The sequence below is a fragment of the Chamaea fasciata genome, unplaced genomic scaffold (assembly GCF_029207755.1).
Source record: "Chamaea fasciata isolate MVZ Bird 193981 ecotype frontalis unplaced genomic scaffold, bChaFas1.0.hap1 SCAF_2, whole genome shotgun sequence".
NCBI classification, from domain to species: domain Eukaryota; kingdom Metazoa; phylum Chordata; class Aves; order Passeriformes; family Sylviidae; genus Chamaea; species Chamaea fasciata.
Window position 1 is genome coordinate 108,107,170 of NW_027094087.1, and position 25,358 is coordinate 108,132,527.

At 43.3% G+C, this 25,358-nt stretch overlaps 2 protein-coding genes across 2 annotated transcripts in view; both read left to right on the top strand.

The window, feature by feature from the left end:
• The first annotated feature begins 1,442 nt into the window (after positions 1-1,442).
• On the top strand, positions 1,443-15,920 carry XK (X-linked Kx blood group antigen, Kell and VPS13A binding protein). Its single transcript, XM_066177009.1, has 3 exons — positions 1,443-1,696; positions 9,811-10,073; positions 15,087-15,920. Exons 1-3 carry the CDS (start codon positions 1,452-1,454, stop codon positions 15,911-15,913), a joined length of 1,335 nt encoding a protein of 444 aa, XP_066033106.1. The 5' UTR covers positions 1,443-1,451; the 3' UTR covers positions 15,914-15,920.
• A 731-nt stretch (positions 15,921-16,651) lies between these two features.
• CYBB (cytochrome b-245 beta chain) overlaps positions 16,652-25,358 on the top strand; it is a 31,467-nt gene continuing 22,760 nt past the window's right edge. The window contains exons 1-4 of the mRNA XM_066177007.1: positions 16,652-16,770; positions 17,044-17,156; positions 20,398-20,549; positions 21,463-21,553. The gene's annotated coding sequence lies outside the window, so the exon portion shown is untranslated. The remainder of the gene's footprint in view (positions 16,771-17,043; positions 17,157-20,397; positions 20,550-21,462; positions 21,554-25,358) is intronic.

Genomic DNA, 25,358 nt, shown 5'->3' on the forward strand with positions numbered 1-25,358 from the left:
TAACAATCTCTCAGACTCCTATCTTGCCTTCCTCATGTGCTCCTGTAGGTCCCAGGTCTGTAGGTAACCCCTACATGCAGATCAGCAATTACCTGGGAACAGGCAAGGAGAAACAAAATCTATCACCAGAGCCAGCTGAGCGTGAACCAAGCACCTGCACCAGGAGGAGGACAGAAGCAATGACTGGAGACTCCTGTGCCGGACAGAGGCACAATCTGCCAACCTGGCACCTCCGTTTTGTTTCTTGCCAGGTGCTCAGGTTCAGGATCTCCTGGAGGGACTGCAAAGGCTTGTCTTTTGCGCAGGCTGTCACCTTGTGCTGCTCATCTATGCAGACATTGGCGATGCTGCTGGGGTGATCGTACATATCTCCAGAAAGACTCCAGAATTTTGGACAAAATTCTGAAATTTGGTGAGGGAGAAAGGATCCTGCTGGTGAGGGGGAAAGGCTGAGGGACAGCGGTCAAATGCTGCAGGTCAGCAGCTGCTGTCATGGCTTAGGGTTCTGTGGCCCAAGGAACCTGTGAAGGAAAAGGTCTGGCAAGCAAGAGGAGAGCCAGGCAAAGTGCTAAAGGGCACCTCTGACACTGCCACACAACAGGGAGGCTGAGCTGGGTGCATCAGGCGAGACTTCCCCGCACTCACAACTCCTTTTTTGCCTTTTGTTTGCTTGGTTTTGTTGTGGGGTTTATTTATTATTTATTTATTGTTTATTCGTTAAATTTGTTTATTTATTAAATCATCTCTCAGCCTTTATTGTTGCACAGGGTTATTTTCTTCCTGGTACAGACTTTGCCCTTGCCTCTTCCTTTATTTTATCGCTCTCTACAAGTCCCTGACGGGAGGGTGTAGCCAGATGGGGCTCGGTCTCTTCTCACACGCAGTGATGGGACTGGAGGACACGATCCTGAGCTGCACCATGGGAGGTTTAGGTTGGGCATTAGAAGGAATTTCTTCACAGAAAGGATGATTAGACATTGGAACGGGCTGCCCAGGGAAGTGGTGGAATCGCTGTCCCCAGAGGTGTTTCAGGAAAGCCTGGACGTGGCACTCGGTGCCGTGGTGCGTTGTCTTTTCCAGTCTGAGCCATGCCGTGGCTGTGCGATCCCCCCGGCCCGAGGGAGCGCCCTGAGGGCACCCGCTCGCCCCTTCCCACCGGCCCCCTCAGCTCAGAGCTGTGTCTGCCGCCTGAAAGAGACACGATGACGGGGAGCTCCCCGCGCACCGCCGCGGAACCTTCCTCCGCTTCCAGCCCATCCAGAGCCGAGCCCCGGCCGGGATCCAGCGCCAGGCAGGATCCAAGCCCGCTCAGCATCGACCTCCGGCGCGGATCCAGCCCCCGGCTGCAGAGGCCGCGGGCCGGCGGCGAGCGCGGCGCTCCCTCTGGCGGGGACTGGGCCCCAGTGCTTCGCGGCGGCGGCTGGGCGGGCCGGGCTGTGGTGGCCGCTGCGATGAAATTCCCGGGCTCCGTCCTCATCTCCCTCGTCCTCTTCATGTCCGAGACGGCGGCCGCGCTGTGCCTGAGCGCGGCGTACCGCCACGCGGGGGATCGCATGTGGCAGACGCTGACGCTGCTCTTCGCCCTCGTGCCCTGCGCGCTGGTGCAGCTCAGCCTGGTCTTCATCCACCGCGACGTGAGCCGCGATCGCCCGCTGGTGCTGCTGCTGCACCTGCTGCAGCTGGGGCCGCTCGTCAGGTCGGTGAGTCCTTCAGCGGGCCGGGGCCGGGGCCGGGGCCGGGGCCGGGGCCGGGGCCGGGGCCGGGGCCGGGGCCGGGGCCGGGGCCGAGCCCGGGGGCGCCCGGAGCCCCCCCGGCCTTTGTGCGGCGCGGGCGGGGCCGCTCCCGCTCTGCACCGCCGGGCGCGTCCTGCCGCAGCTGCGGGAGGAGCAGCGTCCTCCGGGAATGCCTCGGGCACGAACCTGCGGGTGGCCCCCGGGAAAGGGGTTCAGCCCTGCCGGGGAGCCGCGACAGCCCCTCCGCGTCCCGCTCCGCGCTGGGTTTCCATCCCTGTGGCTCCTTGCAGATGGTTGTGTCTGTTCGCTGCTGCCTCATCCACAGCGCTTTGCTCTCAGATCACTTCCAAGAGAGAACGGGAGATTCTTCACTCGCTTGCGAGTTTAGAACAACGATAGTACCCATCCCATCCGTGCATCTTGGAACATCAGTCACGCTCTAGTCTGTCTCTTCTTTCCAAACGTGAGCTTCCTGACCCAAATTGCTTTGGAGAATTTTTATTCAATGTCTCACTGAACATACCCTTCGGAAAAAAAAAAATCAAAATATTTAAAGGAAAAGTTACAGCAGTGTGCAACTCCAAGACAAAATGTTTCCTGGGGGCATTAATTTTACATTTATATTCAAATCTCATGTTTAAAAAGAAAGGGAATTAAATGCAGTGTGTCTGTAGTAGAGGCTAGGAGAAGTATCACCAACTTTTTGAAATTCCTAGATAGTGTGTAAAAGAAAGATTTGTTCACACTAAGAAAGGTGAACAGTTTAGATGTTACAAAATACATCACCTTTCAAAAACCTTGACTTCTTCTATAACTATGTATGGATTTTTTTTTTGCTTGCTTTGTTAATATTTTAAAGATGTTTAAGTTATGGCTTAACAGTTCTTAAAGAGCTCTGATTTTCTAAAAGCTAAGAACAAAATGCTTCCACATTTTTGGAAAATAAGAGAGGAACCCAAGAGAAATAAACTATGAGAAATTAAGTACATGACTTTTGTTATTCTAAATCAATGTCTTGAGGTCAAACTTGGAGAGAATAATGTCAAACTAGAATATGTGAAGAAGCAATGGATTTGAGCAACAAGAAGAAATTGAAGGATTTTCTTTTTAATTATATGAAAGGAACATAGATTTATATTTTGACCTTGAGCACCAAGCTTGACTTGACTTTCTGTTTCTTTCTCAACATCAAGTTTTCTGTGTACAGCGCAAATCTTATCTTGTGCAGATCGCAGTTCCTGCTCTCTGGGGAAGTCCCAGCTGCAATCTCTGTAAAACTGCCGTAAAACTAGTGAGCATATGGAAGCCCTCTCCTCTCCTCTGAGGTGTTGCTAACTCTGCACTTCTTCCTTTCTCAAAGATTTACAAACTTAGCATTTCCAGGAGTTTTAGTGATGTTCGAGATGTGCTGCAGCATACTTGTGCCCGAAGTCCCCGTGGCATCATTTAGGCATGACAAAGTGATTTATGTTGACCTCTCTCTAAACCCAGGATAACTGGAATTATAATTACTAATTAAATAGGTTAATACATTCATGCTACCTGAAAAAATTATTTTCTGCTAAAGGCTGGGAGGACTCTGTAAATTAAAAGTTAATTCAAAACAACCTCTTATTACTTTGAGGGAAATGTGTCAGTTTGTAGGATACAGCACAAAAGTCTGGGAAGGCAGAGTGATCTGAGACAGTAAAAGCTTCGGGGTTTTTTTCCTTCCTTGCCTTCCTGCAACTAAAGATTGCTGTATCTGTCAGAAGAGGAAACTGATTGCTTCCTGTCAGATATAGCTCTGCACTGTAAATATTGTTGTGCTTTCAGCACACAAAATACCTTCCCTTTCCCTGCTTTGCACAGGAGGCTTTCTACCCTGTGTGGACTGGCCTGCACTCAAGGCTCAGGTGATAGCTGGAAGGCAAAGTATCTTCTGGTTGTACCATCACTGCACTGTGGTTTCAACTTTTTGTAAGCTGAAAAGGACCATTGTCCTTGGGAGGAATTTTACTCCATCCTTGTAGGCAAACCTCTGCTCCTTTGCTCCAGAGAATCCTGCTGCTCTCAGTCATCTGCTTCCCCCATGTGAAACCTGTCTCCATCCTCCCTTCCTGGACCCTTGTGCCTCACTGGCACAGCCCAGGGCTGCTTGGGGAGGGCTGGGTCAGGTTAGGTCAGACAGGACACAGACAGTAGAGCCTCCCCAGGCTCTGTCTGCTTGTGGCATGGAAATGAAGTGTGTAAGAACCTTGAGGCTGTGTGTGATGACATGCTGCAACAGAGGGCTGACACCTTTGGCTGGCTTTAAAAGAACCTTAACACCAACTTTTTAACTATCTCTGCTTGGTTTGGCATGATACAGAATAGTCAGGATTTCTCTGTTCAGATTTAAATACTCAGATATCAGTGTACTGCTTTACCATCAGCTCATGTGTGTTATGTGAGTTTTTCTTCATCATCTTAAAGTCTAGATTTTTTTTTTCCCTTGCTTTTTTCCTTTAAAAAAACCCCTCTAAATTTTGGGGAATGGTTTGAAAATATCTTGGCAGGGAAGGAGGGTATTTAGCCTTGCAAGCCAAATGATTCAGCCTGTTTTGAATCATCTGAGTGATGGGAAAAAAAGTACTTTCTCTCATAGAACCTTCATGCATGCCACCACCTTCCCCCAACACCCACACTCCACCTGTTCGGGAGGCACTCGCTGTCCTGCTGCTGCCACTGGAAGGACTAAAATTAGGTAGCATCCCTCTTCCTGGAGAGGACTTTTGGTGTACTGTTAATGTACCCTGCTTTAATTTCTTCTCCCACTCCCTAGGACTTTCTCTAAATTCTGAACAATTTGTAGTACAAAATTCCTTTCTCCCTTAGTGGCCTGGCTGTGATCCTTTGGATGCAGGGCATGCCAGAGGCTCTGCAGAGACTTGGCTGGAACAAAGTGACTGCAGGTTTCTGGGCATCATGGGGGATTCCTGCAGCATTTCAGGTCAGTGCCACTCCTTATGAGTGCACAAATTTGTCTAGATGCTTAGAAGATGTATTTGGGTAGGTTTGGTTTTGGGTTTTGTTTTTTTTTTTAATAAAAGGAGATTCTTTAACCATGTTAGGTAAATTAAAATAGAAAAAATTACTTAAAACAGTAGCCAGTGTTACCAAGAGGTTTATTACTTTTGTCTTTTCTCTAGGGAAGGTCATGATGAGCTTTTTGGCTCAGGCTGCTCCTGTGCTAGAGCCTGTCTCTTTGTTTCCTTCATTTGGATGGCACTTGTAGCACGAAGGTCATCTTGAGATTTCAAGTGCTGCTACAATTCCAATACATAATTACTGGATATAGCTTTGCTGGTGCACTGCTCTACACTTAAGGATTTCTTCAAAGTGTTAATAACCCCTCAGAGAATCAGGGAATTGTTTAGGTTGGAAAAGACCTCTGAGATGACTGAGTTCAACTAATAACCCAGCACTGCTCTGTTCACCACTAAACCATGTCCATGAACACCACATTCACATGCCTTTTGAATATTTCTAGGCGTGGAGATTACACCACTTCCCTGGGCAGCTTATTCCAATGCCCTTTCAGTGAAAAAAATCTTTACTAATACCCACCTGAACTTCCCCTGGACCAACTTCATGCCATTTCTTCTTGTCCCATCTCTTATCTTGGGAGAAGAGACTGATCCCCACCTCAGCACAACCTCCTGAGGAGTTGTGGAGAGCGATAATGTTCCCCTGAGCCTCCTTTTGTCCTTGGCCTTCATGATGGGCACCAGAGAACTCCCTGTTAACTTGCTTGCCCTTTTCAATTCTTCAAGTAATGAAAAGATCAAGAGCTGAAGTGCAGATTTCCAACAGATTGACTTGGCCAGTTGGGGCTTGCAGTCACACACTGGGGACAGTGGTGATGGTGGGACCATGAGTTTCCTGGATGCAGGTGTTCCCTCCCAGCTGATGTACTGAAGGCTGTACTGAAGTGTCATCATCAAAGCCAACTGGTGTGAACCTGGCAGTGCTTCCTTCTGGTGCCAACTTCATGGAGAGGGAAGCTTGAGTGACTGCAGGTGTCTTCGGGGCTCTGTTCCCCTGTGCTCTGTTAATGCAGTGTGAGCCCAGCCTGTTCTGTGTGAGGAGATGCAATCAGGGGAGGGCTGGGTCAGCAGAAGGATGAACTCTTGCAAAAAAAAATCTCAAGTAAATATAACAGGTCCCCTATATAGAACACTAATAACTGTTTTCCTCAGGTCATAATAGGACAAGGATGTAAACAATAGACTTTTTTTTCTTAATGGCATCAGGTTTTGTTTCTCAAGGCATAAGGAGAAACAATTACATGTACCATGTAGATAGCAGCACAGCAAATGCAGGAGGAAGCTTGTATCAAACTGCCAGAGGAGCTGCTGTTATGGCCAAAGTTTGATTCTGTGAGCTACAGGAAGTAAAAAAGGAAAAAACAAAAAAACGCTTTTTAAATAGTCATTCATGTTTTGTGCATCTAATTCTGCAGTTTGAAATCTAATAAGCTCTAATGGTGCAGATACTGCTTCAGTGACATTGTACAGAAGCCTTGTCTCTCGTGGGTAGTCTCTCTTTGCAAGTGACCTGCTTAATAGTTCAAAATAGAACAGGTCTAACAACTTCCCTTCCTTGTAGGACTTCATTGGCCGACCTCACTGTAGGAGGTCCTGCCAGCTCTAAACTTTACAACTGTTGATGCGCCACCTTCTTTTCCAGATGGGAAGAACATGTCTAGACTCTCTACAGGCTATTTTCTTTCGTTTATTCTTGAGCAGGTGTGTTAGCTGTCCATGGGATGAACAGAAAGTCAGTGTGCATAAAAGGTAGAGCAATGAGTGAGGAACAGATCTTTGCCTGATGCAGGTAAGTAGATCTGCAGGACTGATAAGTCTTTTGCATGCTTCTCTGAAGAGAAGGATTAGTAAAATTTAAGGATTAGAGAAATCTGCCCCTACATTTGCAGAGTGTGTGTGTGTGGATAGGTCTCAAATAGCTGTTTGTTCTTGGAGTGCTGGTTGGGTGTGGAAAGATCCCTGTTTTCATTGCCTTCTCCCTCTTCACACCACCATTATTTTGCCTGTGTTCCAGTCCCACACGCCCATGACTAAAGGAGGAAATGAGGTGCTCACTCTCAGCAAGCATACAAGGATGGGATTATTCCTCCTACTTACTGTGGAGAAGACAGATGTGTTGCGGCTGAATCACTCTTTGTGGGCACCATCAGGATCCCTGAAAAAGCATGGCTCTTCTTTCTGCCAAGATATGGCAGCAGGGGAGAAAACAGCACCATCCTATTCTTACCTCTTAACTTTCACTGTAGAAAGTAGATCTGACTTTTTTTCCTCAAAGACATTTTAGTTCCTTCAGAGCCTGTGCTGTGGTTGTCAGTGCCTTACATGCAGAGGAGACAGCCAGCTGCTTGCCTTCTGCTCAGGATACCATTTGAAGGGCTTTTGGTGGGGCCCTAAACATCATTGCAGGAGATGGATTGTGCAGAAGTTGGGATCTCTCACTCCTGTCCCTCTGGCAATGAGGTCTTCTGCGGAATTCACCATGCTGCAGGAGCTTGTAACTGTGAAGAAAAGCTGCCATGAAGCAATCCCCTTCTTGTATTGTCTCTTAGTTGTGTTTCATGCTAAAAAAAGAGCCAGGTGGTTCGGTTAAAGACAAGATGCCCAACCCCTCAGCAAGTACTTCGTAGGCAAAGTCACAGTCTGACACAGCAACATGATCTGCATTCATTCTTCATCACAGTTCTGGACCCTTCTCACCTGGATGGTCATTCAAGTGCCTGTGCCCCTCTCACACTCTATTCCTTAAACTTTTAGATTGGTGCTTGCTCTTTTTAGTGTGTCAGCTGCCAGTCTGCTCCGGTTTGAAGCAGTTGCTTGGGCAGTGGCACCGGCTGGAATCCTGAGAGCATTTGTTAATTTTCCCAGAAGACTTGACTTCCAGAAACACTCTTGCATGGGACATGCAGGGCCTGGGAGAAAATGGGCATCGTTATCAATGTAATCTGAATGCTTTCATATTAGCCTTTTTTATTACTCTGTTGTAGTGGTAAGAGCCCCATTTTGCTCTCAGGTTTGTTCATCAAACCATTTCATAACATGTATGCTTTTCTGTATGGACAAAACATCCCCATCACAAACAATATACTGCTACTTAATACCCAGCTAATAAATAAAAATCAATGTTGCTCCAAAACTCAGTGTTTCGTTGATTATAATGTTTGCTATTACAAAAGTGTCAGTAGTCTCATAAATCTGATCTCTTTAATGGAATCACTCCATATTTTTCTACAGGTCCCTGGACTATATCTGCTTCTAATCACACACAGCAAGAGTTCAGAGCCTGATGCTGAGATCCAGTTTTCCATAATATACTCAGACTTGCCCTCAGCTCAGGGTGAATGCATGGCTGTGAATACTAAATGAGACAAAAATGGCCTGGGATCTTTCTTTTTGGAATAAAATCAATTTGTTGGTTTCAGAATCTGTGCTGGCTCCATAAAGCCACAATACTTAATTCATTTTTCACACTTTATTTTTGGCTGTATGGATTCTTTCACGTGGAACAAGATTGACAGGGAGTGAAAAGATTAACGAGGGGAAGACAGAAAGTCACCTCTGTGAATGGAGCATCCAGAGCAGCTTTGAATAGGAAGGTTGAATAACTTTAGTCATAATGATAGCTGAAGCCTAGTGAATCAGGAATAGTACTACACAATCCCAAAACTGCTCTTCATCTAGAGCAGCTGAAACTTGCTAGTGGTCCAGTTAGAGCAAAAAATGAAGTAAAGTTTATTAAAATAAAGAGAAGTAATTTTTTTCTTTCTTCTCCCCTCCCCCTCACCTTGCAGTTTCACCTGTTCCTGTGTTGTTCATTGTTGTTACTTCCCAGACAAGGGCGAATATTTCCCTGTTTGTTTTGGGCCCTGCTTGATGCCCAAGCCTGCCCTTGACACCTTCATACCCAAGTAGTTCCCTTAGAATAGTTTTCATAATGTTGTAGCCAATTAGAAAACAGTCATTGAAAGGAAGTCACAGGAGCTGTTCTTTCCTTGCAGATATCTCTCTGAGGCTGTTATCTTCTTTAATACCCAAGGAGCCAGATTGTTCTTACTGCTACAGCATTTTCTGGAGACAGCCTTTTCTATTCCCCCCCAAATGCATGGATTTGTCTCTGTGCGTGGGTAAAGGCAGCAAACAGTATAACTATGTAATTGATGAGGAGAAGTGTATGTGCTGGCACCAGTTTGTTCTTTGGAAGTCAGTAGGTAGTAGGTTAGACCTGTATAAACAAGAGGGTTTGGCTCCCACTGTGTTTAAAGTATGAAGAGCTGCAGCAGCAGGAAACACTGCATCTTCTTACTTAGAATCTTTTTTGCAAGATTATATTTAATAGTTCTTTAACAGTACAATAAATATAAGCACACTTAAGAACCAAAGCTCCTATTCTTGTGCCTTGGTCAAAAAAAAGTTGATTTCAAGGATTGTGAAGCTCAAAACTGCTCCTTTTCACTGCTCTAGCATGTAACTGGTGTTTTGAACAATTGCTTGGTAAAGTTTTGAGCTGTGTGCACCTGCTCATGCCCTGAGCTTCTCTCTTCAGATATTTTAAGGCAAAGGTATGAAAAGTGAGTTTATTGCCATGTCTCATTAACATATCACAGATGTATAAATAACTAGAAGAAAAAACCATGAGAATCTGAAGAGACACACTTCCAGTTTGGGTCCTAGGTTTGGCATCCTTGTAGTGGATGAGCAGTTAAGGACTTTATTGAGACACCAGAGAACAAGGGCAGCCCGTAGAAAATAATAAAACCTCCTCCCAAGTCTGAGTACTAAAAGCAGTCCAAAGGGCACTGCCAGGTTCTTGTCCTCTAGTAACATGTAGTTCATGTTTACAAGAATGAAATCTGTCGTATTCCAAGTTTACCAGGAGGATAAAACCTACAAGCTTTGCTCTATGAAAAAAATGGCTTAGGATTTAGTATGTGATTGCTTCAAATACCAGAAAGTGGGGACACTTTTAATTCTTTCATTTTTGCCTGTTACTGTGTCTACTTGTTTGCTTGTAGGTGTGTGGAAGCCCTTTACATTTACTTCCGTGCCGAAAGAGTTGAAGAGCCCTATGTCAGCATCACAAAGAAGAGGCAGATGCCCAAGGATGGGTACTCAGAGGAAATTGAGAAGGAGGTGGGGCAGGCTGAAGGCAAGCTGCGCACACACAGGTCTGCGTTCAGCAGGGCTTCTGTCATCCAGGCCTTCCTCGGCTCCGCGCCCCAGCTCACGCTCCAGCTCTACATCTGTGTCCTGCAGCAGGAGGTCACGGTTGCCAGAAGTAGGTGGAGCTGTTATGGCCTTTTTGGTGTTTGGGTGGGAGGGCAGTCAGTCATAGCTGCCCTGCACAAGAACCAAGCATTGGGCAATGGGTTTCATCTCCCTGATAGCTTTTGATGGTGATGTTGCTTTTAATTTTATATCATCATGTTTTAGACTATGACACCTTTTGTAGCACACTTGGGTTGCTATAAAAACACTGATTTGATAAAGTGACCATTATGGTATGAGAGGGAGGCAGCTGGAGGGATCGAGCTGTCTTCATGAAGAAGAAATAAAATTACCTCCGTTCCATTTTGATTTTTGAGCAAAACTTTCTGGAAAATTCCTTAGGGTACCCTGCAGAGCATGTTTTGTCACGTTGCCTCAGGGAAGGTGTACTTTCAGGAATGCAGTTTTAAATATGAACTGAGAACATGAACTATCTTTACTTGTGCCAGACTCTGATTCTAGAATGAAAGGCAGGACTCTGGAAGCTGCTATGCAACTGTGGTCATCTCATCTCTGGACCCAAGCTGTTAAGCCTTCACCAAGCAGTACTCCACAACATGGACTTAACAGGACACATCTCTCTTACTGTGGGACTCTACGTCTTACTTCCGTGATGTGCTCTTGATTTTCTGGCTCACTGCTAAATGGAGAACCATCTCCAGCTGGTCATGGGACAAACAACTTTTCAGTGTAAGAAAGGACTTTGGCACCCGTGTGAACTTGAAGGTGCATTTCTACTGAAACACTGAATAGCTCTTGTTGTATCTCTATGATCCTGAGAGGATCTTTACCAGCTGCACAGCTAGGGAGGCTGAGGCTAAGGTGACACATTATTAATTGAAATAAAGTAAAATGTAATAATAATAATAGTAATAATAGCAGTAGTAGTAATGAAGGGGATAGAGAGGGGTGAGAGGGGCAGATGGAGAGAGATGAAGAAGAAAAGAGCCCAGGAAAGAAAAGTGATGCACAAACCATGCCCCAGCACCAAATCGGCCCTTCCCAGACAGCTCCCTCGAGTTCATACACTGAGTATGATACCAGTGGAATGCCATATCTCTCTGGATAGTTTGGATCATCTGTTCCAGCTGTGCTTCTTCACAGCTTCTTGTGTACTTCTTCACTGGCACAGCATGGGAAACTGAAGTCCTTGACTTAAAGCACTGCTGAGCAACAACTTAAACAGTGTGTTATCAACATTATTCTCATAGTGAATGCAAACTCAGCACTGGATCAGCTACTAGAAAACAAATCTCCCCCAGCCAAAACCAGCGTATCATAGCAGTAGTTTCTTGGAAGACATTACTCCTTTCAGTTCCTGAGTTCTTCATACCTAAGGTAGGTCCTTCAAATAACCATGGCATTTGTGATGTGGGATCGGGACAACGTGATTGAATCCTCTGCTGAACAGTGCAACTAGCAAAATCTCCAGTCACTTTGCTGTAGATGGCATTTACTTGAGAAAGGTCACCTTTTTATTGTCTTTCTTGTATTACTGGTTTTGACCTTACTGGTCATGATTTCCAAAGAGAAGTCCTGTATTCCAGATGATCAGAGAATTGCATATTTAATAATCATTTGTAATGCCCTGTTGCTTCTAGCTTTTTCAGTCACTTCTAGGTTGTAATCACAAGCTGATAAGTGACATTCCTTGGGTGAAATGACCAGAGATAAGCTGGCTCACCAGAGTTTGATGAACCCACTTGCAGATGCAGCAGTTACTTCATGCTTCCCAGAAGCATCTCCATACAGACGTAATTCTAAAATACAGAAATGCAAAAAAAAAAAAAAAAAAAGTCAGGAACGGTGTCAATGTCTGTTAGACCTCATTCATCAGAAAAACAAGAGGCCTAACCATATTCTTGTTGTGTGTATCATAGCTGCTGATATACTGAAACTTTCTGCAGTCTCTTTATCAGCCAGGCCAGTTCTTATTCCACACTTCAGATGTCGTCAGCTTTCCTGGTCTTTGAAATTTGAGCCCTCCAAATTTCAGGCTCTCTTCCATTTGCATCTGTTGTAATTATCACTGTCTTGTATTTTCATTTCCACATGTTTTGTCGTGTCTCCTCATCAGTCTGTTATTTTTCTGGATTCCTATATACCCTGTCATTCTGTGTAAATCCTGCTTGTTCAGGGGTAGTGAGGTTGGTATCACCTGAGAACCTGAAGCGGTTTACCATCATGCTGGGGGCATGGCTTGTCCCTTTCAGATGTTTGAAACTCCTTATTGCTTCCAGTGCTGGCTTGAACACTTCTGAAAAGAGCACGCATCCTTGCCTAGGCCTTTGTCAGCCAGAGCCATGCTGCGTATTTCTTGTGTATTTCATGGCATTCGTTAATTTCTCTGGATGTTTTCTTCTGGATTATTGGGGTCTTGCCAATGTTTGGCATTCTTCAAAACTGTCATTTCCCAGTTCTGCCAAGAATGTAAGGTCAAGACAACCAGAGAGCTGCAAAAGCAGGATCAGCTCTTGAGGTTAGTGATGAGTGACATGAAACTTTGGTGGCTGTTTATCATGAAAAGTGTAAAAATGTTGGATGTAATACAATATTGGAAATCCACATGTATTAACCTAATCTGAGTCCTACTTCTATTCTGTATGCATATAACTATAGTATCCATAATAGATTTCAGTGGTACTTGTGAGGTAGCTCATCTAGAGCAGAATTCACTGTCTCAGCAGTTTCTGAAGTGGGAAGGACCAGGTCTTAAAAAGGACTTTGGATGTAATAACGAAACACAACAAAGTAAATCAGTGCCTCCCTGGATGATTCTGTGAGTGACCACCTCTGATTTGTAAGAAAAAGACAGCCTTTTGGGAATAGGAAGGAAGAAGAGAAATGCCACCTTTATGAGGACTGTTAGAGGATTTGGAACTGTTCCAGGGGAAGATACTTTGCCTTTTAAATTTAAATTTCTTTGTCTGGTCTGGATGAGTAAAAGCAAAAAGTGTCACCCTCTTCTACTTCCATTTTGTGGTTGCTTCAAACCATCTTTCTCACAGAGTCAAAAATCATGTTTGAACTGAAGATTTGGTGCAATAATAAGCTTTTAGGAAAGGAGTAGGACTGGACTAGTGTATTAAACCAGAGTCAGCATGACCTATTTTCTATCAATGGAGAAATGCCTCTTTTGAAAGCTTGAGTTTATAAGATAGGTTTGATACTAATATAGATTCCCTGAAGTGAAATTGGGGAATAAGATCAATGCTTTAGCTTGTCAAAGCAGAAAGCAAGCAAAGTTCCAGCACAGCAGCACTCAGTCCCTGGTGGGTATGTCTTTATGTTCCTTTAACTCTAAGAATATTCTTTTGCTTCGTTAGCTGCTGGAATTTATATTCTTTCACAGCTCAAAACTACAGGAAAGATTTTGTAAAAATTCATAGGACATCAAGCAATATTCTTGACTGAACTGACCTGCTCTTCTGCTTTCAGCTGATGCTTTTCCAAGACATAACATTTAAAACGCCCAGCTCTATGTACCTTTTTGCACATAGGTTTATTGCCACGTGCTTATTTTACGTCATTACCGGAGACATTGTTCAGTGCTGTAAGAAAGTTGTTTAAAAGCTGCTGACTACCTACTAACAATTTCAACATAAACATTTTCAGAGAATATATCTACCACCAAAGTGGCATATATAATGATAAATGCTTTTCACCTTACTGAGTGCCTTGGAAAACTAGATATAGTGACTTAATTATATTCCACAGTAATTCAGAGGGGTTTGTGGATCATCAAAGAAAAAGAGTTTAGCTGAAATTGAGAAAATTGTCTTAGAAAGTTGTTAGAGAACTTAAAATACACTTGTTTCTTCCAAAGGATTGCTTAGAAATTAGTGACTTATAATAGGAAAAAAGCCCAAATCCTGATAATTTTGGCCATATAGCTATAGCAAAACAGGGAATCCAGTTTATTTTTAGGATATTGGCACACAAACTAATTGAAGGCTGCAGAAAACACTGGTTGCTAACCATTGCAAATGTAATTGACATAATAAAGAATTCCCAAGTCTGATTATTTTATCTGATGCAATATCAGCTATTCAGCATGTTAGTAAAAATTGTGAATAAGTATTTATATATTTATGTGTGCAAATACTAAAAAACCTGGAGCAGTGGGCAGTTAGCACTTTGTTTATTCTCTGTGTCCAGTATTCATGTACATTTTAACCTTAATATGGCAAGATAGGATGCCCTCCTGCAGTGCCAAATAACATCTGGTCTCTGCTTTCACTTTCTGCAGAATTTAAATGTGAAACATTCCTTTCAGAGATTCTGGATAGGTGACAGGTACAGAAAATTGGTCTGAATTTAAAGACATTTTTAACAGGAGTGGTTTTTCTTAATGCATGATGCAGATTGATGTATAAAGTAAATTGATGGATAGGAAAACACAGTACAGGCAGGTGAGTAAATATCTCTCTACACAGTCAGAGACAATGTGAACAGTGCTGGGTTTAAAATTTTTTCAGCTTTCAATTTTGAGCTGTATCACATACCTGTTTTGTGATTTGCTTTGACAGAGAACTTCACAAGCACCAAGTTATCTGAATGTCCAAGTTACTCCAAAGTTTCAGCTTTTATTTTGCAGTTTCTCATCTGTGTGGAAAGGGAGTAGCACCCCGTGCTGTGTGGAGTACCGCAGGAATTTGGGAGCAAGCTGGATACTCTTATGACTGAGCTGTGAAATTACCAAGGACAGCCTGTGTATGAGCAGCCCTTAGCAGGGCGAGGAGGGAAGGACACTTATGACTGCTGAGTGCCTTCTTTTTCTTGTTAGCTACTTGAATAAGTATCAAAGGGGGACTAAAATAAGAGCTAGGATTAGAGTAATGTGCTGGCTTTGCCTGGGGTAGAGATTATTTCCTTCACACAGGTATGGGCTGGGAATGGCTCCTGTGGCATTACACCCTGCTGGCAATCCCCAGGAGTGCTGTGATGATGGCTGCACCTGCTCTCCCCTGATGCAATGTCTGCTGCTGAGCTGAAGGTCCTGATTTGTCTTTTCTGTTTGCAGGTATTTTCATGGTGCTTTCTCTGCTGTCGATTGTTTACGGCGCCTTACGGTGCAACATCCTGGCCATTAAGATAAAGTATGATGACTATGACATCCGTGTGAAACCCGCTGCCTACCTCTGCATATTCATGTGGAGGAGCTTTGAGATCGCCACGCGGGTCACGGTGCTGGTGCTTTTCGGGTCAGTCGTTCGCATCTGGGTCTTCCTCATCGTGCTGCTGAATTTCTTGGGTTTCTTCTTCTACCCGTGGATTATCTTCTGGTTGAGCAAGTCGCCGTTCCCTGAGAACATAGAGAAGGAGCTGAGCAGGGTGGGCACTACCATCGTCCTGTGCCTGCTCACGTTCCTGTATGCCGGCATTAACATGTTCTGCTGGTCGGCAGTGCAGGTGGAGCTCAGCGACCCCGACCTGATCAGCAAGTCCCAGAACTGGTACCAGATGACCGTGTACTACATTGTGCGGCTGATGGAGAACGCCTTCCTCCTGCTCATGTGGTACATTTACAGAACGGACTTCTACCTCTATGTCTGTGCCCCAATACTGTTCCTGCAGCTCCTCATAGGGTATTGCATGGGCATCTTCTTCATGCTGGTGTTCTACCAGTTCTGTCACCCGTGCAAAAAGCTTTTCTCCTCCAGCATTACCGAAGCTTTGCTGTCCTGTTTCAAGATCCTCTACTTTATTTGCCAGCATCAGAAATCCACCTTACTGAAAGGCAAGGTGGCCGTGCAATCTCCTGAAAATACTGATGAAGCACAGGGCAGTAGCAAGACAATAGATTCTCAAAACAGGAGTATTCATCAAAGTGTTTCTTCCAATGCCTAATACAACTGGAAGCAAGTAGGTGCCTTCGGGACGTGGCAGATCACCTGCTGGGAACATTGCGTACCTTAGACATTGTGTCTTGTGAATAGGATTTCCTTCTTGCAGGTGTAGCACTGCATGATGGCTGACATGCCTGTTTTTGTGGAGAACAGTGTATGAGTATTTGTGTCTGTGTGTGTTTGTGTACGGAGAGCAATCGTTTGTAGATTTCTATTTCAGAGCTTTTTTGCACATAGGTTTATTGTCACATGCTCATTTTAGGTCATTATTGGAGACATTCAGAAACTGTCCTGATGCTCGTCTTACTCAGGAAGTCTGAGGATGGAAGGCAATGGATTTTATTTCAGATAGGATGTCCCATGGCATGCCACCCTAGCACGGAAACAGAGCCTAGACCTGGACTATGTATGGACTGTAGCTGTGGTCTGTTTTGATCAAATTGTAGACTATTTTACACTCTAATCAGTGTAATAAGATAATACTTCTATCAGTGGTAGAAGAATTGGACTTGCACAGTGCACTGTAGTCTGGGTTGCCATGAAACAGCCAATTAGCCAGCACTGACACGGAAATGTGACTGTTACTGAGGATGGGCGGGGGGTTATTGGCTTTGCACTGTTTCACCCTTCATGTTTACTTCTTGTTAGTAGGGGAATTAAATTTAACACATTAATTGTGGTGTTCTGGAATAGCTCATTTTTCTTTCATTACTATTTCTTTAATACTTTGTGGTGTTCTGTTGTCAGGGTGGTGTTCACTTTATGTAAACATCCAGAGGCTGGGCAGACAGTGTGTACCAGTCCTGTAGGTGCTCTCCAGTGCACATCTCCAGGGAGTGACTCACCCCATCTCAAAATGTAAGTGATATGAATCACTCTCTGGAGACCTGTTACTCAGTGTTAACCAGATGCCTTCACAATTAGTTCTGACTATCCATCTTCCTTTTCGATGGCTGAAATTAGAGAGATGAACACTACCCTGATTGTCAGGGGTTTGGTAGTGCATCAAGTAGGCAGCTCATTGACTTTTTGTACTGAGATAGAAGATGCTGATTCTTTCTTTTTGAGCTGTGATTTGTTATGATTAGTTTAATGTCATTAATTCAAAACCCTTTGACTTCTTTACCTCAGAAGTATTACAACCCTGAAGTCTGAAAGAGAAAATGGAAGTCATTGACTTTTTGTTCTCAGCAATACATCACCACAAATTGCAAGTTTGCAAGTTTCTGAGAAAGCTTTAGCAGGTGAGCACCCAAGAATTTAGTGAAAATACACAAACCCTTAGTATTTTCACAAAGTAAGTGAAAGCTTTTTGCACTTTGTTTGCTTAGCACCTTCCTAACATTTCTTTTGAGTGTTAAACATTATGGCTGCTCATGGAAACAAATAGTTGATGACCCAAAGTATCTCCCAGTGTCTGAAGCTTGGCCTCCATCCTGTCATCGTGCAGGATGTGGAGCTCTTAATAGGGATGACATCATCATAATTATTTTAGAAGTGTCTCAAACTCAGGTCTGGGGTCATTTGTGTTCAAATATGTCACCTGCAGTGCTCCAAAGACATAACCTGCTTTTATTTTTTTCTTTACAAAAGTGTAGATGAATGTCTTCATATTTCAGTTTTATTATGGAATTATGTTTTCATTTTGTTTAATATGTGTCTGTGTATGGCATGTATATGTAGATGTCATTAAATTATTGGTGGGTGGTAATGGGATTTTTGGCCTGATTTTGCAGTATATGCCATGGGAAAATACCTCATATCTGGGGAAGACACCAAACACCTCCATTCTAATTTCTCTGAGGAGAATAGAATAGTGAAGTGACTCCTTGAAGACACGACTGTGTTTCTCTGTACCTTTTTATGTAAAAGTACAGTATAGCATTTTTCTGTACTTTTCTAGATGTAAAAGACTATTGCTTTTTCTTTTCCAGTAGTGAATTAAAGAAGCAAGGGAGAATGTAACCCTTTCTTCCAGACCTGTGGAGTTCAGCCCACAGGCTCAAATTTTCGGATGGTCTTAGCCAAAACTGAGTATGTCTTTATAGTTGGACACTCATCAATATCAATAATCAGGGAATTACAGTGGCTGCCTATCTACAGATGTACCCAGGTCTGAAATGTTAGTCTTTGGGGGAAAATTTAAAAAGTTCCTTCATATTTAGAAGTAGTTCATACCTAAATAGAGGGGAAAAAGCAGACTTTGGACACTGTCGGTGGTGCAGTTGTGATTGTGCCATTTGGAAACAGTGAAACACAAACCTTAGCCAGGTTGGTGCTACAGTGAAATGTTGAAGTCAAATATAGGAGACTTACAGAGCCAGGTGCTCAGAACGAATACACAGTGAGTACCATTAAACCTCACAGACTACTGTATATGCATATTTAGAGTGTGTGCCATATTACTTTTTATTTTTATACCAGTCTCCTGAAGTGCATGTGTAGGGAGCTGAATATTTAAATCACTGTAACGAGAGGGAAAAAAAAATTAATTTATATAGGTTCTATTACAGTCCTATGGTTTTGCCTTAGTTGTGCAGAATAACCAAATACAGTTCAGACACTCCACCAGCACGAGGGGCTGTTGCCTGTGCCGTGCCTGGTGTCACCATGGGCCGGGTGGGGCCCAGCCGGCAGCGTGGCTGCCCTGAGGGGTTTATCCAGCTGCGCTGCCACTGCTGGGAGAAAGGTCCTGAGGGGAGCCTTAGGCACAACGATACTGTGTTAGAGCAGGGTTTACGGGAGCAACTGGGGTTTTTTACACACAGTGTGCTGTAAAGCTGGGAGAGGCAGTTTTTCTCCAGACAATGGCAGTCTGGAGAGTTTTGTTATCAGTACACCCAATGGCTGCATGGAGAGGACAGTATGAGTACAAAGTCTGTCTGTGTATGAATGAGTGATCTCTTGCTGCAAGTTCACTGTGCTTTTACTGTCCTCTATGAATTTTAGAGGGGCCTCTTGTTCCTGGAAGGGGCCTGAGTGTTCCATGGAAGGGTTTAGAGCTACTGCTGAAAACTGTTCTCTTTTGAGTAGTCTTGAGTCACACAAAGGGTGGCTCAGCAAGGGTTATTTGTGTGCATAAGAGTATGCAAGATCTGACACGTGAGTTTTCTTTTGCACTTGTAAAACAACACAAATTAAAACGTTGAAACTACCCCTCAAGCTGTGTTGGTGTCAGTTCTTAGTGTGCTGCTTTCAAGAAATCCAAAGTAGAGGTAACAGCACACTGTCATCTGTCACCACGCAGCAGCAGAAATGTTTTCAAGAACACCTGACAGAAGAATTTATCTGTGACTGATTTAGGAGCTCTTTACCCCCACACTTGCATTGCTGTTTAGCAGAACATTTTGTAAGAGGGGGGCAGTTTAAGGGGCCAGTGTTGTATGGAACAAGATTACTATAGGCTATTCATTGTCAATGAGAGTATTTCCTGGTTTACATTGAGAACTGGGAGGAAATTGTTCCATAAAAAGAATATTTTAACTTCTTTTCTGCACACTTGTTTTACATTCATCTGGATTTACCATATGCTTGTATCTGACCCTGGGAGTATCCAGCAAAATCAGTGCTGAGGACTCTTGTGGAGGGATAGAAATGCACAAAAACCTTTGCAACACATGTAAGTGTTTCTAAATATAAATAGATAAAATAAACACATATTTTAAATATTTGTGTAAATGGATACACTGCAACAAGTTGTAATGTGTGTACATTGCTTACATGAGCACTGAGAAAAGATTTTACAAGTCCTGGTGGTGATTGATGCTACCAGTATATATATTGTGCTAGTAAGGGCTGCACTCCCTACAACATAGAATTGGTGGATACTTGGGACTGCTAAACTGTAATTTTAATTTTAACTTAAAAAAAATTAATTTACAAGCAGTTCCTTTATTTTTTCCCCATAGTAGCTGATAATATCTAGCCTAAAACAATGAACCATTTTCTATCACTTTTTACAAATTTGAAGGCTTTATGAAGCAAGGAAAACAGGAGTTTGAACTCAGATGTTTGCAAGCTAGACATCACAGTACTTATAATCTTGTATTTTAAAATGAAGTTGTGGTGAGTGCCTCAACTCACTCAGGAATCATCACAGAAACATGAACATACAGTAATATGGCAGAGATGATAAGTTTGATTTACCAGAGATAGAAGACTTGACAAGCAAAATGTAGTAAGAATTATGGAATTTCCTACTGACCAAGAAAAAAAAAAGTATAATAAAACTGTTAAGTCTTGGAGTCACCCCAAAATTAGACCAAGAGTGAAAGGTAAGTGTTTCAATATTCCAATATGAAAGCTTACTGAATCTCTGCCCTGAATGAACAACTTCATATCCTGGAAAAAAAAAGGACCGTTTTATCCTTTTTTATTATTATTTTTTTATTACATGCATTGACAAGGAAAATGTCTTGCCAGTGAAATAACATTTTACAGAAATGATGAATGTCTGTAGTCAGGTATGAAAATTTTGCCTTTCAGATGTGAATGCATCTGTGTGTAAAGGCTTCTAATCACCAACTAGCATTAATGGGAAAACACACCTAAGCAGATGATGGACGCTAATTTGTTGGATGTTGTTTACTGAGATCCTTCTGGAATAACATCACAATTGTAACTTTTTGGTCCTGAAGGTGAGACCTGATTGATTTAATGAACTAGGAACAGCCTGTCTTAAATAGGTTATGTGCCTTCATGTTCATAATCGCTGAAATTCCTGTTTTGACAGAGCGCACAAAATGGCAGCAGATAAGTGTTAGATATTTTAACTGCTGAAATGTCTCTCATCAGCTACTTGTTTCATCTGATTAATGTGCCCTGTCAGTGCAGAGCTTTAATCAGCCACAGACACTTCCTGAAAAATGATCGGGAGCAGATTTAGATGGAGAGCGATGCCAGAGGTAGTCAAGGTGAAGGTTAATTCACATCTGCCTTCTAGAGTGGGAAGGAAATGTCAAAAACAATAGCACAGCACCTTACAGATGAGGTGCCAGCATTGCATTTGTGTTTCTGCATGGATTTGCAGTTCTTGCAGATGGAGTAAGTTGTGTGCTGGACTCAACTGCAAACAGAAGGGAGGTGCTTGTGGTTGCTTCAGTTCTGCCGTCTCTGGCCCTTGCAGCAGCAGTTAAATTCTTCAGAATGTGTGTCCTGACCACTGCTCCTCCCTCTCTACTGCTTCATGGGGGTCATTTTAAATAGAAATCAAGGCACTGTGAAATGCTCAGCCAGATTTTTCAGTAGGACTGCTCTTTTGGAGCCAAAGATTCCTGGCAATGAAAAAGGCTGAACTCATGGAATGCATCAATACTTCACTGCCATTTTAAATATTTTAATAATGGTGGGCAGTGCAGTAACTTAAAAGCATCCAAATGTCATTAAAAAAAAAATAGAGGGGAAATAGAATTTTCTAAAAGAAGTAGCTTCGACTTTGGAGCTACAAGGAAAGTAAGAGAATCCTACAAAAGCACAATAATTAGGTGTTTTAACTTTTTTTTTTTCATCCTGTTTATTGTGGTCTTCCCTGCTCTTCTCATTTTTTTTAAGCATTAAGAAGAAAAAAATATCAAAAAGGAGAAAGAAAAATATTTTACGGAAGAAAAAAGTCCCTGCAAACCTATGGAAATGTGCATTGAGGGTAAGCGTAGATTTCTCCACTGATGCTCTTGGAGAGGCATAGTGAAAACCCCAGAAAGGCATCCAGGTACAGTGAGGCAGAAACCGTGAAGGTCATCCTGATCTAGGACATTGCATCATGTTAAAATACATCATTATCTATCTTTTTTGTTTGACCACTTTAATACCAGCAGTCTTAATTATATGTAATATTATATGTATTTGTATATATATAATACATACAAATATAGAAATATGTAATTTTATGTATATTTTATGTATGATATGTATTGCAGTACAGACATTAGTCTGATTCTGCAACTGAGCACAAATAGGCAATTTCAATGGTAATGGTCAGGACAGAAATGTTACCACTGACATTTTATGTGCAGTTTGCTTACACAATTCCACCTTCCTTATGCATGGGAAGCAAATCAATAGACCATGCAATATGTTAGCTAGTTTTTTGAAACCACATGGTAGTTGGATGGTTCCTGCTTTGATCTTGTTTTCTTCATCAGCTGACAAGATGCAATGTGCTGGAAAAACCTGTTTGTTCTTTACAGCAAGATAAAAGATAATTAATTGGAGAAACCTGTGACACTGCCTGTGCTAAGACTTGTTCATGGTGATTTGCCTGTGTGGGTCAGAAATGAACCAAGCTTCCTCAGATTCAGAGGAAAGGGAAAACTTTGCAGGAGACAGGTTATCAGGTGGGAACAGGCCAGGAGTGTAGTAAGTGAAAAATTACTACTGCCTAGACATGAAATATCGGCCTCAGCAAGGATGCTGGTGTTGTGCCGTGAGGATTGATGGTAAGGCAAATTCAGGGAAGGCTGCAGAGTGCTGTAGCATTAACTCATCAGACAACTCAAATGCCAGTGACAGCTGAGTCTTCACCATAATTTACCATTCGCCCAAAATGCAATGGAAGCCCCCAAGGGCACCATGCAGGAATCCATTAGCCATTAACTATCAATCACTTGCCCTATAGTGTCCTTTAGCAGTCAAGAGCTTATGTGTTTAAGCTGCTATCTTAATAGTCCATACATCACTGTTCTTCCCAGGGCACAACAGCAAGTGAGCAGTTGTCTTTCCAAGCATGGAAAGAAAAAAAAAATCACTAGGGAAAAAGGGATATAAAATAAAAAACAACAAACTGTTTGTAGTCTTAAGTGTATCACTCATTCAAAAGAAGTTCTAGTGTAATAGAGAAGTAAATGCAATTTGAGCATGTGTAGGAGTGTATTTGTATGGGGAGAAAAATTATTGACACGGGATTGGAGTATGATTTGGCAGACTCTCCCTGCCAGGTAGCAAAAGTCTCGGTGAGATGACATTGTGTCCCTTGATGCAAAAGGAAGTGCCGTAAGTCACTGTAATTAGCAGTCAACAGCTCTGGTTTTGATCAAGGTGGATACAGCTCCTCAAGCTTTGGCAGAAAACTCTGTGAGAGGATCTCTAAATCCAGCTGAGAAGGAAATGAGGTACCTCCAGCCTATTGCTGCTCCCATGAGAGCCTGAGTGAAAATAGCAGAATATGATTAACCCATCAAAACTTAAGAAGTCATAAATACAAGAAAGCAAATAATAATATTTGTAATAGATAATATTTTTGGAAATTGGAGTCCTAATCTAACCCACTTGTTGAAATTTTGGTTTTCATAGTGATTTCTCTGGAAGTGCTAAAAATGGGTGCCAGGAGGGAGGGGGCTGTGTGTATGAATGAACTGCTGTAAACAGTCTTGCAACAGGAGGCTTTAATAACTGTTCATCCAGTGGTAATTTAACCTGGAAGAAATTAATCCCAGTTCAAAACCCAAGTTATGTGACACTTGTGTCTTCATTGGGTTTCCCAAAGAGATTGATGGATACTTCTAAACTTCTCTTGAGTGTAACTTAAGCCAGGTCGGAGTTTGTGAGATAGTCTCGGGCAAGTGTCCAAGTTATCAGGGAAAATCCAGAAGTAAACAAGCATTGTCAAGACAAATGAGTGAAGGGAAACATAAATGCAGCAATTGTGCGGCTGGAGCAGTGTAATTCTATAATAAGAGGCAATTAGGTATGATTTAGCAGCATATAGGCTTCATGCTGAATCTTGGCACAGGAATCTAGCTGAAGGATAATTTTAAAGCAAAAGCCTCTTCCTTGGTGCCATAATTTATTGTATCATGTTATCTTAGTTAGACACATCCATTCAACATGACATCATTCCTCAGTGTTTTCTCTATTGATTTTACTGAAAATGAACATAAAACCAAGGCTGTGTCAGGTGTCTGGTTGTCAACAGTCATCTGCTGTCAGAGCTGGGTCACCCCCACACCTCCACACTGAGGACTGGGAGGGAGAAAATCAGCAAAAGAATTATCACAGCACTCCTTTGTATTTCACAAGACAAACTGCAGCATGGTAAAGACCTGTAATGTTACCCTGTGTTGCAGGGTTTGGGCACAGGCGTCACACCTGGGGACTGTTCCTGGGTGTGGAGGGGGATGATGCTGAAATAACTCTGTGGATGTGGAGTTATACCATGGACATGAGCTACGACAGCACAGCTCTAGCAGGCTGGGAGCACCTCCTTTATTTGTGGTTGTGGAATGGGGGTGCAAACGTGTGTCAGCAGTAACACAGCTTCAGCAGATCCTATTAGGAAGAACGGAAGTGAGCTGATGATCTCTGGAAGTCCTTTCCCAGCCTGTGATCAGGAATTGCTTATTAGAAATGGGATTTGGCAGCCCAGCGCTGAGAGAGAAAGGGAAAAGCAGGAAAGTGGTGTTGAACAGGGATGCAGCAGGAAAGGAGACACGAGGTCAGGTGCATACGGAGGGAAGGTCCGGGGGGGGACTGAGCAGGATTCCAGCTCCCTCCTCCGTGAGCTGCCAGCGGGTGGCACCGCGGGGCTGCTAAACCACTGACCCGGGCGAGACGGGCACAGGAGAGACTGCCGTCACTCTGCTCACATCTTTCGAGATGTTTTCTTGAGCGGGAAGTCGCTGCTGGAGTCCCTCTCTCCAGGCAGAGAAAAGTTACCTTGGGTTATCACCGGCACTTGTAAACGAAGTGGATCTGCAGCCCTGGGAAGAGAAGTCTCGCAAACAGAAGATGGTTGTATTCCAGGGCCACGTTAGCAGATCATAAAGCTGGTACCCTGCCCAAAGAATGCCATCTGGGCTCCCTTTCCCTCAGTCCTATGCAACGGCAGGTTAATTTTACCTCTGCCTTTATACGTGGGAGATTCCAGCTTCAGTCCAGCTCTTACTGGAAACTACTGACTGCCTAATGAAATGAAAATTCTGTCTGTACTTAGGACATATTGCTGGTGGTGTCTCTTCCTTCCAATAACACAGCAGCGTGCAGCCATTCTGGCCCATTTTGTCGTGGTGCTGCTTGACTTCAAGCCAAGACTGGTGTGGCAAACAGCATCTGGATCAGACATGGATTTTTTTTAATACAGCACGTGGGTGTCTCTTGATGACTGCAAAAGACAGCATGAGGAAGTACTGGAGCAGGGAATTGCATTGAGAGTTACAGTGTAAAGCAAGGAGCTAGAAGGATCTGCCAGTCCTTACTGGAGTCTCATCGACATGTTTTCCCCTGGCTCATATCTATCCCCTTTTCTGCTCTCTCAGTTTGGAATCATTTGTTTTGTAAAGGAGACAGAAAGAGCAGAAGTTTCAGACTGTGTCATTCCCTGGAGTGCAGGCAAGCACACAGAGTGACAGCCTCAGGCTGCGCGTGAAGAGTCTTTTCAGGGAAGACAGCTTGACAAGTCCCTTGTCTGCCTCTTCCTCTTTGGAGTAGAATCAAGGGAGGTTTGGTAAACAGTG